The 13,844-nt window shown below is 40.8% G+C and overlaps 1 protein-coding gene across 4 annotated transcripts in view; it reads right to left on the reverse strand.

Moving 5' to 3' along the window:
• The window catches only part of HECW1 (HECT, C2 and WW domain containing E3 ubiquitin protein ligase 1), a 466,123-nt gene that overhangs the window by 104,798 nt on the left and 347,481 nt on the right, over window positions 1-13,844 (reverse strand). For all 4 annotated transcript variants that reach the window (XM_046021545.1, XM_046021547.1, XM_046021544.1 and 1 more), the window contains 3 exons: window positions 7,219-7,361; window positions 4,233-4,333; window positions 1,128-2,453 (listed from right to left, as the gene is read on the reverse strand). In XM_046021545.1, the coding sequence (XP_045877501.1) occupies window positions 1,128-2,453; window positions 4,233-4,333; window positions 7,219-7,361 (1,570 nt within the window). The remainder of the gene's footprint in view (window positions 1-1,127; window positions 2,454-4,232; window positions 4,334-7,218; window positions 7,362-13,844) is intronic.

The raw sequence follows: 13,844 nt of genomic DNA on the forward strand, positions 1-13,844 counted from the left end.
ATAGAATATATTTTAAAACTAAAGGTGGCAGCTTTTGGATCAGAATCCCACTTGAAACGAGGTGATTTACGAATTCACGTGATTTTTTCCCCCTTCCATTAGCCAAAATAGCCAAATTAAAACAAAACAAACAAGAAACAACAACAACAACACAAAAAAACAAAATCAGAATTAGTTACTATAGCTTTGTAGTTTGAAATCTGAGTGTGAGTCCTCCAGCTTTGTCCTTTATCGAGACTGCTTTGGCTATTTGGGGTCTTTAACGGTTCCATATAAATTATAGGATTGTTCTATTTTTGTAAAAAATGCCATTGGAATTTTCATAGGGATTCTCGCAATCTTGTAATATTGCTTTGGGCAGTGTGGACATTTAACAGTATTGATTCTTCCAATCCATCAGCATGGAAGATCTTTCCATTTATTTGTGTCTTCAATTTCTTTAACGTCTTGTAGTTTTCAAGAGAACAGGCAACAGATGGATGGTTGCCAGAGGCGGGAGTGGGAATGGGAGAAATGTTTATATTTTTAGATTGAATAAATAGAATAATAGTAAAAAACAACAGTAACGAAAACTGAACAGACAGAAATAATGACAAATATATGTAGGCTATACATTTCCATTTGTACATAGGCTACGTTAAATTCTAAAGCAAAGGTAAAAATCAATGTTCTTCAATTTATATTAACATTTATTGCTAATCTTCAGTATGTTTGGGGAAGGCAGCAGATATTTATACATTACCCACCAAATGTTGCCAAATATTTTCTGCTTCTATGGTTCAAGACTACCTAGGGTGCTCTGGTCATTATCAGACCAGAAGGGTCACAGGTACACTAACCAGTTCTAGTGATTAGGTAAAACAGACAGGCACGCATACTAGAGCACACTCACGAGTGCACTAGTTGTAATTCCTGGTGTGTATCTGAGAGGTGGTGGATGTCTGCTAGTCACAGTCACGAATACTTACATACACAGATACACACGCACATACATGTACAGGACAGGCATACATTGCCCCGGCAACCCCATTTGAGACTGATCCTCTCACTTGTTTTGAAACCTTGCTGGTGAGACCTGGGTCCCCCTGGTGGTCCTATTCTCACTCTGATCAGGTTTGAGGTCTAACCTTCTCTCCGATTGCTTGGCCCTGCCACGGGGGACTCCAGACCTTCCACGGTTCTTGCCACGCTCCCGGCAGGGGTGGCCAGCTCGTCGTGCCACGGTCCGGCCCCGTTGGCCGACTCCGGGTCCAGCTCCGGGCTCTGCACCGAGTCTGGCACAGACTCGAACGCGCTGTTCTCCTCCTCGTCGTCGTCTTGCGACGAGAAGACAGTGCTCTCGGAGATCTTGGCGCTGTCCACGGAGGAGAAGCGCGTGTGGCTGGCGAACCTGCTGCCGTTGTAGCACGAGGGGCTGTAGCAGGAGGCGCTGTAGCAGGAGCTGCTGTAGCAGGACGTGCTGTAGCACGAGGAGCTGTAACAGGACGGGCTGCAGCAGGACGTGTCACAGCCCTCGCAGCTGTGGTCCCCGCCCTGCCGGGGGCTCGAATCGCTCTCACTCCCCGTGCTGGGCAGCAAGTCGCCATCGGGCACCAGGCCATTGGTCAAGCCGGAGTGTCCCGGGGTAGCCGTGCCTGGAGTGGCCCCCTCGGGTCCCTCTCCGTCCTCCTCGAGGGGAGGTGGTGCGGCGGCGAGCGTGTCCACTTCGCTTAGCCCGTCCTTCTCCGAGGCATCCTGGAGGGTGGCCTCCTCCTCCGGGCCGTCGTCGCCCCCCTGGGCGGAGGGCATGCTGTGCAGCAGGGTGTGGATGCGGATGTAGTGTGTCCGCGGAGTCTCGGGGTCCCCGCACGCCGACGCGATCACCGTCTCCAGCTCGGACACCGGCAGGGAGCACGGCCTGCTTTTCCTCTTCACGGAGGCCCGCAGCGGCAGCCTGTCGTCCCCCTGCCCCAGGGCAGACACGTCTCCCTCCTCCTCCTCCTGGGCCTGCTCCTTCTCCTCTCCCCCCGCGCGGCTCTCTGCGGCCGCTTCCTCCGCCTCCGGCTCCCCGGGGCCGCCCCGGGCTTCGCCATCCTCCAGCAGCCCTGGCGGGGGCGCCTCCCCACCCAGCTCCAGCCGCTCGGCCAGTTCTTCCGCACTCAGGGCTGGCTCGGCGTCCTCGCGCCCCGGGCCCAGAAGCTCCCCAGCCCCGTCAGGTCCCACAGAGCCCGCGCCGTCGTCTCCTGCCTCGGTGGTACCTGCCGCTTCCTCAACCGGCTGGGCAAGCTCCAGGCTCTCGCTCCCGGCAGCGTCCCCGGCACTGTCCTGGCTCGGCGGCTCGGGCTTCGATCTCCTGGAAGGCTCCAGGGCCTCGCCCGCAGGCTCCCCGCGGCTGCTGGCCACCAGGCTGTTCATGGGGCTGTCCTGAGTTTCCGCGGACCCGGGATCGGCGCTCAGGGAAATCTCCTCGTCATCTGCGGGCGAGAAGAAAATGTTATTTCTCCCAGAAGAGGGCATTGTGGGGTTCGTGCATTAGTGTACTCTGCGGGCCCTGTAAGCCATCCTAAAGGATTTCTGCATGAGGATATCGGATGGAGGCGCTGATGAGGATTTCTCATAGGCCAAAACTCTGCTAAAAAATTCTGTAAGAATGAGTTCTCCGTAGGTTAATGACAATTTGCGGTCGTGATCTTTCAGAATTCTGTTTCAAGGGAATTCATAGTTTTGGTTAAAATACCCAAAGCCATAAAAAAAAAAATACCCAAAGCCTATACAACTACCCCAGTTTCTAGCACACAGTGGGTGCTCAACAATGTTTGCTTCAGGGAAGACTGTACAGAAACCCTTGGGGGAGGGGCGCGGTTATAGGGCCTTGCCCTACAGGCAAGGCTGATGCTTGCTGAGTGTCTTCTGGTGGGGTCCAGCAGGTGGCAGATTGGGTATGCCAGGCTCTTAGCAACTAGAGAGCAGAAAATGACTTTTTTCTTTTTTTAAGATTTCTTATTTATTTATTTGACAGAGAGAGATCACAAGTAGGCAGAGAGGCAGGCAGAGAGAGTGAGAGGGAAGCAGGCCCCCTGCTGAGCAGAGAGCCCGATGCGGGACTCGATCCCAGGACCCTGAGATCATGACCTGAGCCGAAGGCAGCGGCTTAAACCACTGAGCCACCTAGACACCCAGAAAATGACTATTTGATGGGAGCAACCAAGGTCCTTCAGTAGCCTTGAACATTTGCAGGTTATTGCAATGGAAAATAAACGAGGTCTCCACATCAAGCAACCATTCAAGGAATGGCAACCACTGTTTCCTTCTACCTTCCCCCAGCTGCTTGCTCTGTTGGGTCCCTGCCTGGTGTGAACTTCCCATTTCAAGAGCACTAGCGCAATGCACTCACTGAAGATGAATGATCTCTCTGGTGAGCCGTGAGGCCATCTTTACTGCTACAGTGAAGGAAGAGTCAATTTCATTCTCAGGATGAGTGTGAAAGGACAAAGCAATCAGGATGTTTTCTCACAATCTGCATTATCTATTGGGCACAGACCAGTACAACTGGATTTTGACGACTGGGCTGTGAAAAACTACAGACCTTGAGTTTTCAAAGTCTCATTAGCTTTAACAGCAACTTATAAATGTGGTCCAGAAGGACTAATTCTGGCTAATTCTCAGCGTGATCTACACTCAGTAAGGGGGTTGTGGGAGAACACCAAAGTAGAATTATGAGGTATCTCATCATTCTTGTTTGGAAATATGTTTTGGCTTGACAAACAGAAAAATGGATGATTCTGAAGTTTTCTGTCTAATTTATGTTTTTCATTTTTCCCTGTGATAAAGCCATTGTACAATAATAATTCTTCAATAATGTGATATGTATCACATTCATTTATGTTTCTCATTCATTCATTCATTCATGTATGCAATGATTAAGCATCTATTGAGCATCTCCTATGTGGGTGCTGGGAGTAAAATGATAAATTAGACATGGCTCCATACCCCTGCTGGCCTCATTGTCAATTCCCCCACCACTGTCTAACCCTCTATCTTTGGGTCACCAGAATGAAAAAGAGCCTCTCAATCAAGGGAATAGCAACCTGGCTTCCAGCACAGATCACTGCCTTCTGGGTTTCAGATGGAGAAGGGAGAGAACCACAAAACCTAGGACATGTCTGGAGAGAACCACGGTTATTGTATTTTAAGAGAAAGGAACCACACCAACCCTAGGCTAGGACAAGACATGAAGTTCATGCCAAAAATACCTGGGTGGATGGAGGAAGTGATCTCAAACCGGAATTGCAGCTGTCCACTCACATGATCTGTTGGAAGCCTGCGGCCCAGTGTATAGCTGACCACCCTATCCCTAGAAGGAAATAAGCACCATTACAATCTGGTCAGCACCTCTCCTTAAAGATTAGACAGCATGCTGTCTATGCCAGTAGGTGAGACAGGCAAGTCCAGGGAGACCCTGCTAATAGGAGGTGATGATCCACTCAGGTGCAGAGAAGACAGACAGAAGCTAAAGGTGGGGAAGTACACCCGCTCAACAGCAGTGAAAAAATTTAAGAAAATCCTTATTGAATATTCTACAGCTGGAGTCAGGAAACTGTAGCCCAGGGCTCAAATCTGGCCCCCTACCTATTTTTTTTTTTTTTTTAACATCTGACCTCTGAGCTTTTTACATTTTAAAATGGTTAGAAAAAAAGCAGAGTAATATTTTTGTGACACATGAAAATTGTCTGAAATTCAAATTTCAGTTCCTCGAATAGAAGTTTTATTGGAATGCAGCCATGCTTATTAGTTTACTTATTGTCTGGGGCTGCTTTCATGTCACAACGGCAGAGTTGAATAGTTGAAACAGAGACTACATGGTCCACAAAGCCTAAAATATTTACTACTTGGCCCTTTACAGAAAGTTTGCTGCCAACCTGTGTTCTAAGCCAAGAAACCCCCAAAAGACAACCATAACAACAAAAAAGACATGGGTATCTTTGCTTGCTTTTCCTGTGCAGGCTGACGTTTTCCACTGCCCTCAGTGGACATTGCCAGCAAGAGAGGCATGTCTTGGAGTCTATATACATACTGTCTAAGAAAGGATGCTGTCATGGTAACTGGAGCGGTCTGGAGAGCTGTGGAGTGCTTCCAAAGGGGACTTGCTGCAGGACAGACTGAAGCAAGACTGGTAGGTTGCTTTCCAGTTATGCTAACTCCACGGTCCCACATACAGACTCTGAAACTCCGCCCTGGAGTCTGGCATTTCCCCCTCTGCCCACTCAAGGCTATTTCTTGATTACCAAGAAGAGAATTATCCAGGGAGAATCAATGTGAAACTTTGCTTTCATAGTTTCATCAACAGTGGAGCTTTAGCAGAGTGCTTTCCCCTCCCCCTAGCCTACCTTGGCTTCAATAGGAAAGGTAACTATTTTGGATATTCAAGAATCAACAAATCCAGTTTAATAATAACAAAACATATTCCAAAACTGTTTGTTACTCAAATGATTCTGTATTCACTCCATTTATTCACTGGGCATGCTAAAATAAAAAGACAAATTGCTGGCTGGTAGCGTTTTAATGTTTCTAGGAAGTACCAGCATTATGAAACAGCCTATATCCCAATGATACACTGAGTTAATATATTTCTTTGGTCATCCATAGTTTAGCGTTTGAGGTTCCTAGGAGGTCCATTAAATAAAGCATTATAGGTAGCAAAACCCAATGAACCACAATCTTTATTTAGAAAGGACCTTGGTCAATATTATGAAGCAAATCTACTACGACCACAGGAAAGGGATCTTGAGCCCAAAAGCCTAGTTGAAATCAGGGGATGCCTAAAGACAACCAGGCAGTGAGACAAAAATTAAATTTGCTATGCTTCACATTTGTTCCGGGCTTTTCTTTCCTCTGTTCCTCACTCACTTCATTAACAATATTTTTCGGAGCCTGGTCACATGAAAAGTGTCACAGTTGATACAGAGCTTGTAATGCATAGGCCTGCCCTTAAGTAGCTTACATCCAGCTAGAGGCATAAGGCAGGACTACTCTAAAAAGTTCAAGGAAGCCACGGCTATCCCACGTGAAGCTGAGGTGGTCCAGCTATAGGATTCAGGGGAGGTGGAGAACCAAACTAGGGCTGGGGTGTTACAGGCAAGGAATTGAGGGAGCCTTCTGAGTTGCCTTTATTTTACAAGCCATGATTATGCTATTTTTTAAAAAAAATGAACGGTGTAGAGTCTTTTAGTCCCGATGTGCCAGGGACTGCTTTGCATTCTTTATGTACATTTGTTTGTTTGTTTAATCCTCACAACCATTAATGCAAGTGCAAACACTGTGTCTGACACATGGACATGGCTGTAGCTCCATAAATGTCTCTCCCTTTGGCTTGAGAGTTAATGGCAAGCCAGTACGCACGCAGATGCACACGTGCGGTAAGGCACTAATTAAATGTCCTTATAATCATTGTCATTTCAAAGTCCTGAAAATCCAAAAAGTTTTAAATGAAGACACTTGGAAATTTTGCAAATTCTCCTCATTCCTTCAATATCATTCTAAGGGCTGCAGTGGCACAACACAGCATAGCATACATTTATGTCCCAAGAACTCTACCTAGCATTTTCAAATATCGTTGCTGTTAACTAGGGAAATATATACTATATACAAATATCTCATCTGCTAAGAGTCTGTTTTAATGAAAATCATGAGAGGACATGAAAATGAAAGATACAAACAGAAACATTCTTAAATATAACTGAATTCTGCAAGTGACCTAATTGCTGTTGTCCATGAGAATTCATGCTTTTAAAATTTCATACATATTATCTAGCATTTTCTACAAATACTAGCATCTTTTAAATCTCTCTACACTAGTAACCCAGCATTTCATCTTGTTATAGAAATGTCCCAAATGATTAAATTCTACACACAAGCAGAAATAATATTCTCAATAGCAAAATAAATTTAATTTCTACCTGTATAGAAAAAAACCCCATTAAGGGCTCCTTTCAGTATCATCTTGGGATTTTTCTACTCTTCTGCATAAATAACCAATGGTACATAAACAAGAGGAAAGGGAAAGGTTGGTGTGATTCAATGCTGTGTCTCGAGCAACATAATTAATGGGAGAAGTCAAGGAAGTTCAATACCACCATTTTAGTCTGAGTCCCCACGAGACTACATTGTTGCAGCTTGGAGGTGTCCCCTCGCCTGCTCACTGAAGACTTAGTGATACTGAGGTCTCGGGCACAGGTTTACCCTATGGCGTGTCTTTCCAGGAGTCTTTGGACGGGCATCGACAGCTTTCCCAAGAAGCGCTTGATGATGGGGCGGCTCTTGGCAAACTTGTCCTTCACTTCAATTTCCAGTACATCAGTGGGCAAGGACACAAAGCTGAATTGCTGCAACGAAATAATATGTCACATCAATATTATTTGATATTGATCAAATAATATATTATTTTGATAAATAACACAATATTTTATTGATTTCTATTTTTATAATTTTTAATAAATATTTCTATTTTTATAAAAATAAACCTTATTTTTATATTATATTTAAAAATAAACCTTATTTTTATAAAAATCATTATAAAAATAAATATTTTTCATTTATTTTATTTTATTTTCAGTTTTTAACTGAAAGGTGAAAGGGCTGGTCAATTCCCAGCCCATCTGCCTTGGATGAAGTCATTATAAGATATCCCAGTGGTTATATATAGATATATATAGATATAGATATATAGATATATATAGATATATATCTTGATATATATATCTTGATATATCTATATCTATATATCTATATCTATATCAAGGTCTTAGAAATGCTATGAGCCCTGTTTATTCAGTAAATGAATAATAACCACATTGAGGCACTTTTTTGATGCTTAAAAATAAGGCTATTCTCCAAGATTTGAAGAATAAAAACAGCTCACCTTAAAGAGAAAGAATCCACTTAGGTCCCATTATACTAAAGGCATTAACATATTTAAAGAAAGAACTAGCATAAAGTCATCTATAATTAAGGAAATGCACTTTAAACCATAACAAAATACCTCTTTTTCTTGATTATAATGGGAGAGATTTAAAAACGTTTTGTAGTACCCTGTGTTCTTGACAGTGGAGAAAGAATTCTCAAACTATTGAGGTACAATCCCATTCAATTGATTCAACCTTTGGGAAAGGAATTGGCAATATTTACTGGCATTTATTTAAGCTGCAAATTCCCTGCAACTCAGAATCCCAATTTTAGGAATTTTCCCTCTGGATTAATTTGCACACTTCTGTAAATTAGCAATAGCAAAAGACTGGAAAGACCAAAAATGTCTATCAATAGCAACCAGTCAAACTAAGGAGAGTAAATCTCTGAAATAGAAAACTGTTGTCAATAAAAAGAAAGAGGTAAAAAAAAAAAAAAAAAAAGAAAGAGGTAAATATGTACCAATATGAATAGATACTTGAAAAATGAAGTGAAAAAGCAAGATGTATAACAATATGAAGAGTGGGATTTCATTGTACTCGGAACTGCAAAGAAAATGTCTGGAGGGGTGGGCTCCAAACTTAGCCTTAGGAAGTAGGTTAGTAGGGAGGAGAGAAAACAGACCTTTTTCATTTGATTCTTAAACTGTTCATTTTTAAATAGCTGCATGACCAGTTAAATTAAGGATATTTTAAAATAGCTGTATGACCAGTTAAATTAAGTATAGTAAATCTTTGAAATAGAAAACTGTTGTCATTAAAAAGAAACAGGTAAGTTAAATTAAGTAGGCTAGTAGGCTAGAGGAGAGAAAGCAGATCTTTTTCATTTGATTCTAAACTGTTCATTTTTTAAATAACTGTATGACTTTTAAAACAAAGGCAGCAACAATTAAAGAAAGATTGTAACCATCAGAAGGTGGCATAGTGAACAACGAAAAGTGTAGAAAGAATAAACAACCTAACTTTATACCTAAAGGAGCTAGAAAAAGAACGAACAAAACTTAAAGACATCGGAAGGAAGGAAATAAAGATTAGAGCAGAAATAAATGGTATAGAAACTAAAAAACCCCAATAGAACAGATCAATGAAACCAGGAGCTGGTTATTTGGGGAAAAAAAATACAACTGATAAGCCTTAGCTAAACTCATCAGAGAGAAAGAGAGGACTCAAATAAAATCACACATAAGAGAAGAGAAATAACAACAAGCACCACAGAAATATAAACAACTATAAGAAAATATTATGAATAATTTTATGCCAACAAATTGGGCAACCTGGAAGAAACTGATAAATTCCCAGAAACATATAACCTATAAAAATTGAAGCAGGAAGAAACAGAAAATTTTGAACACACCAATTACTAGCAAGGCAACTGAATCAGTAATCAAAAAACTCCCAACAAACAAAAGTCCAGGACCAGATGGCTTTATGGGGAATACTACCAAACATTTAAAGAAGAGCTGATACTTATTCTTCTTAAACTATTCCCAAAAAAGTAAGAGGAAAGAAAACTTCCAAATTCATTCTATGAGGCCAGCATTACCCTGATACCAAAACCAGATAACAACAAAAAAGGGGAACTATAGGCCAATATCTCTGATGAATACAGATGCAAACATCCTCAACAAAATTCTAGCAAACTGATTCCAACAATACATTAAAAAAAATCATTCAGCACTATAAAGTGGGATTTATTCCCAGGATACAAAGGTGATTCAATATTAACAAGTCAATCAGAATGATATTACATATCATTAAGAGAAAGGACAAAAGCCATATGATCATTTCCATAGATGCAGAAAAAGCATTTGACAAAGAACAATATCCATTCATGATAAAAATCCCTCAACAAGTAGGGTTAGAAGAGTATATACCTCAATGTATATGAAAAGCTCTCAGTGAATATAATACTCAGTGGAGAAAATGGAGAGCTTTTCCTTGAAGGTCAAGAACAAGACAAAATGTCCACTCTCATCATTTTTATTCAACATAGTACAGGAGTCCTAACTATAGCCATCGGACAAGAAAAAGGAACAAAAGCCATCTAATTTGGTAAGGAAGAAGTCAACATATTTGCAAATTATTTGCAGATGACATGATGCTCTATGTAGAAATTCAAAAGACCACCGAAATACTGCCAGAACTGATAAATGAATTCAGTAAAGTCTCAGGATACAAAGCCAAAGTACAGAAATCTGTTACATCTCTAGATACTAATAATGAAGCAGCAGAAAAAGAAATCAATAAAACAACTCATTTACAATTGCACCAAAAAAAAAAAAAAAATCAAGTACCTAGAAACAGACTTAACCACAGAGGTGAAAGATCTGTAGTCTAAAAAGTATAAAACATATTGATGAAAGAAACTGAAGAAGGCACAAAAAAATGGAAAGACATTCCATGCTTATGGATTGGAAGAACAAATATTATTAAACTGTCTTTATTACCCAAAGCAAGTTACAGATTTAATACAATCTCAATCAAAATACTAACAGCATTTTTCACAGAACTGGAACAGACAATCCTAAAATTTGTATGGAACCACAAAAGACAATGAATAGCCACAGCAATCTTAAAAAAGAAAAACAAAACTAAAGATGAACTACCTCCAGACTTCATGTCATACTACAAAGCTTTAGTGATCAAAACAGTATGGCACAAAAATAGACACACAGATCAATGGAACAGAATAGAAAATCCAGAAATAAACCCACAATTATATGGTCAGTTAATCTTTGATGAAGGAGGAAAAATATGCAGTGGGAAAAAGACAGTCTCTTCGACAAATGTGGTGTGAAAACTGGACAGCCACATGTAAAAGAATGAAACTGGACCACTTTCATTTTATACCATTACAGAAATAAATTAAAAATGGATGAGAGACCTACGTGTGAGACCCAAAACCATAAAAATCCTGGAATAGAGCGCTGATAGTAATTTCTCTGACATCAGCTATAGCAACATTTTTCTAGACATGTCTCCTGAGGCAAGAGAAATAAAAGCAAAAATAAACTATTGGGACTACACCAAAATAAAAGGCTTCTGCACAGCAAAGGAAACAGTCCACAAAACTAAAAGGCAACCTATAGAATGGGAGAAGATATTTGCAAATGACATTTCTGATAAAGGGTTAGTATCCAAGATATATAAAGAACTCATGAAACATAATGCCCCAAAACCAGATAATCCAATTAAAAATTTCTCCAAAGGAGATTTCTCCAAAGGAGACATTCAGATGGCCAATAGGCACACAAAAAGACGTTCAACACCACTCATCATTAGGGAAATACAAATCAAAACTACAATATATCATCTCACACATATTAGAATGGTTAAAATCAATAGCACAAGAAACAAGTATTCACAAGGACATGGAGAAAAAAGGAACAAGGAGAAAAAAGGAACACTTGGGTACTACTGTTGGTGGGAATGCAAACTTGGTGGAGCCACTGTGGAAAACAGTATGGACATGCCTCGGAAGTTAAAAATAGAACTACCTTGGGTGCCTGGGTGGCTCAGTGGGTTAAGCCTCTGACTTTGGCTCAGGTCATGATCTCAGGGTCCTGGGATCGAGCCCGGCAGACAGCCTGCTTCCCTCTCTCTCTCCACCTACCTCTCTGCCTACTTGTAATCTCTTTCTCTGTGTCAAATAAATAAATAAAATCTTAAAAAAAAAATAGAACTACCTTATAATCCAGTAATGGCCCTACTGTGTATTTATGCAAAAACCAACCAACCAACCCCAAAAACACTAATTCAAGAGGATATATCCACCCCTATGTTTATTGCAGCATTATTTACAATATCCAGTTTATGGAAACAGCCCACCTGTCCACTGGTAGATGAATGGATAAAGAAGATAAAAAAAGAATGAAATTGTGCCATTTACAATAACATGGATGGAGCTAAAGAGTGTAACACTAGGTGAAGTAAGTCATAGAAAGACATATGGTTTCACTCATACGTGGCATTTAAGAAACAAAATGAATGAGCAAAGTGAAAAAAAGAGACAAACCAGAAACAGATTCTTAACTATAGAGAACAAACTGATGGTTACCAGAGGGGAGGTGGGTGGAGGATGGGGGAAATAGGTGTTAGGGATTAAGGAGAGCACTTAACCATGACAAGTACCACGTGATCTATGGAGTTGTTGACTCACATACTGTACACCCAAAAATAATATAACACTATGTTTACCATACTGGAATTAAAATAAAAACTCAATAAACAAAGAAACAAACAAACAAAAAAGTGCAGAAAAGGAGAAGGTACATCTTGGCATTGTCTAGCTCAGACTTCCTGGGAGAAGGGAGTATTAATAATATTGAACATTGGGGCGCCTGGGTGGCTCAGTGGGTTAAAGCCTCTGCCTTTGGCTCAGGTCATGATCCCAGGGTCCTGGGATGGAGCCCCACATCGGACTCTCTGCTCAGCAGGGAGCCTGCTTCCTCCTCTCTCTCTGCCTGCCTCTCTGCCTACTTGTAACCTCTGTATGTTAAATAAATAAATAAAATCCTAAAAAAAAAATATTGAACATCACAGTGCCCTTAATCAAGAGTTGTATAACAGCTGAAATATGTAATTTTTTCCTTTTACTGTGATTAATTTCTAATAGCAATCTTTTAACTTTCGTTGATTTCTAATTACAGAGATTAAGTATGTTAAATACACTAATGTTAAAATCTCCTTTGTACCATGACAACAGGCTAAGTCATGCTGCAGTAACAACCAAATTTCAAGTTTCAGTGACTTTTGATGGTAAGGTTTTGTTCCTTGTTCACACTGCCATTGAGGGCTGGCAAAGGGCTCTGCTAGTGACCACTCAGGGAGCCAGTCTGATGAGCAGACACCTTATCAAAAGTTGCCAGCCACAGTGACAGAGGAAAGAGGACTCTGGGGGGTCTTCTCCCTGCAAATAAGTGATCACTTCCAAACCCAACTCCTCATCAAGACTAGACACATGACTCAGCCAACTACAGGGAGGACTTACGATCCTATAATGTGTCTGGGAGGCAGAGAGCAGAAATATTTGACAAACAGCACTAATGACCTCTGTACATCCATGTAGTGCTTCTAATTTCCATTATACATTAGTACAGTTCAATTTCTAAGAATCAATCATTTCATGTACTAACAAAACTTATGGACAGGCAAACTTGAGGATCAAACCAGGAATAGGTACTTCTCTAAGAAGGCCTACCTAAGCCAGAATCCAGCCCCAGTAACTGTCTCAGATCCTTAAAACTTCTAGATCTTTGATCCAGTAACTCCATTCTGAAGTGTACTGTAATCAATATCCTAACCTAAATGACAACAATAGGCTAGGTACATTGTAGCAAATGCATATGATAGAATAGCTTATAATTTTCTAAATTATAATAATTTGTTTGGTTTATATATATAGCTATAATATTATAATGTTGAATAAAAGATAGAAAATGCTTGTTTTACAATGTTAAGTGATAAGAACATCCTATTCTTAACATTTAATTCATGATCACAAGAATATGAGTTACATGAATAAAAAACTGGAAAGAATTACAATCAGTTTTTTTAAAAGATTTTATTTATTTAAGAGAGAGATCATAAGTAGGCAGAGAGGCCGGCAGAGAGAGAGAGGAGGAGCAGGCTCCCTGCTGAGCAGAAAGCCTGATGTGGGACTCGATCCCAGGATCCTGAGGTCATGACCTGAGCTGAAGGCAGAGGCTTAACCCACTGAGACACCCATGTGCCCCTACAATCAGTTCTAATAGCAGTTGTCTTTCCAAGTAGGATTGTTTCCCCCTATTTCTTTTTCTGTGTTTTCCATACTTCCTGTAATGAGCATGTATTATTTTCAAAATGAAAAACTTAATCACCTTTATTAAAACAAGAGTATTTCTGGTTACAGCAGCCTACACTGGA

Source organism: Meles meles, chromosome 10, assembly GCF_922984935.1.
Source record: "Meles meles chromosome 10, mMelMel3.1 paternal haplotype, whole genome shotgun sequence".
NCBI lineage: Eukaryota > Metazoa > Chordata > Mammalia > Carnivora > Mustelidae > Meles > Meles meles.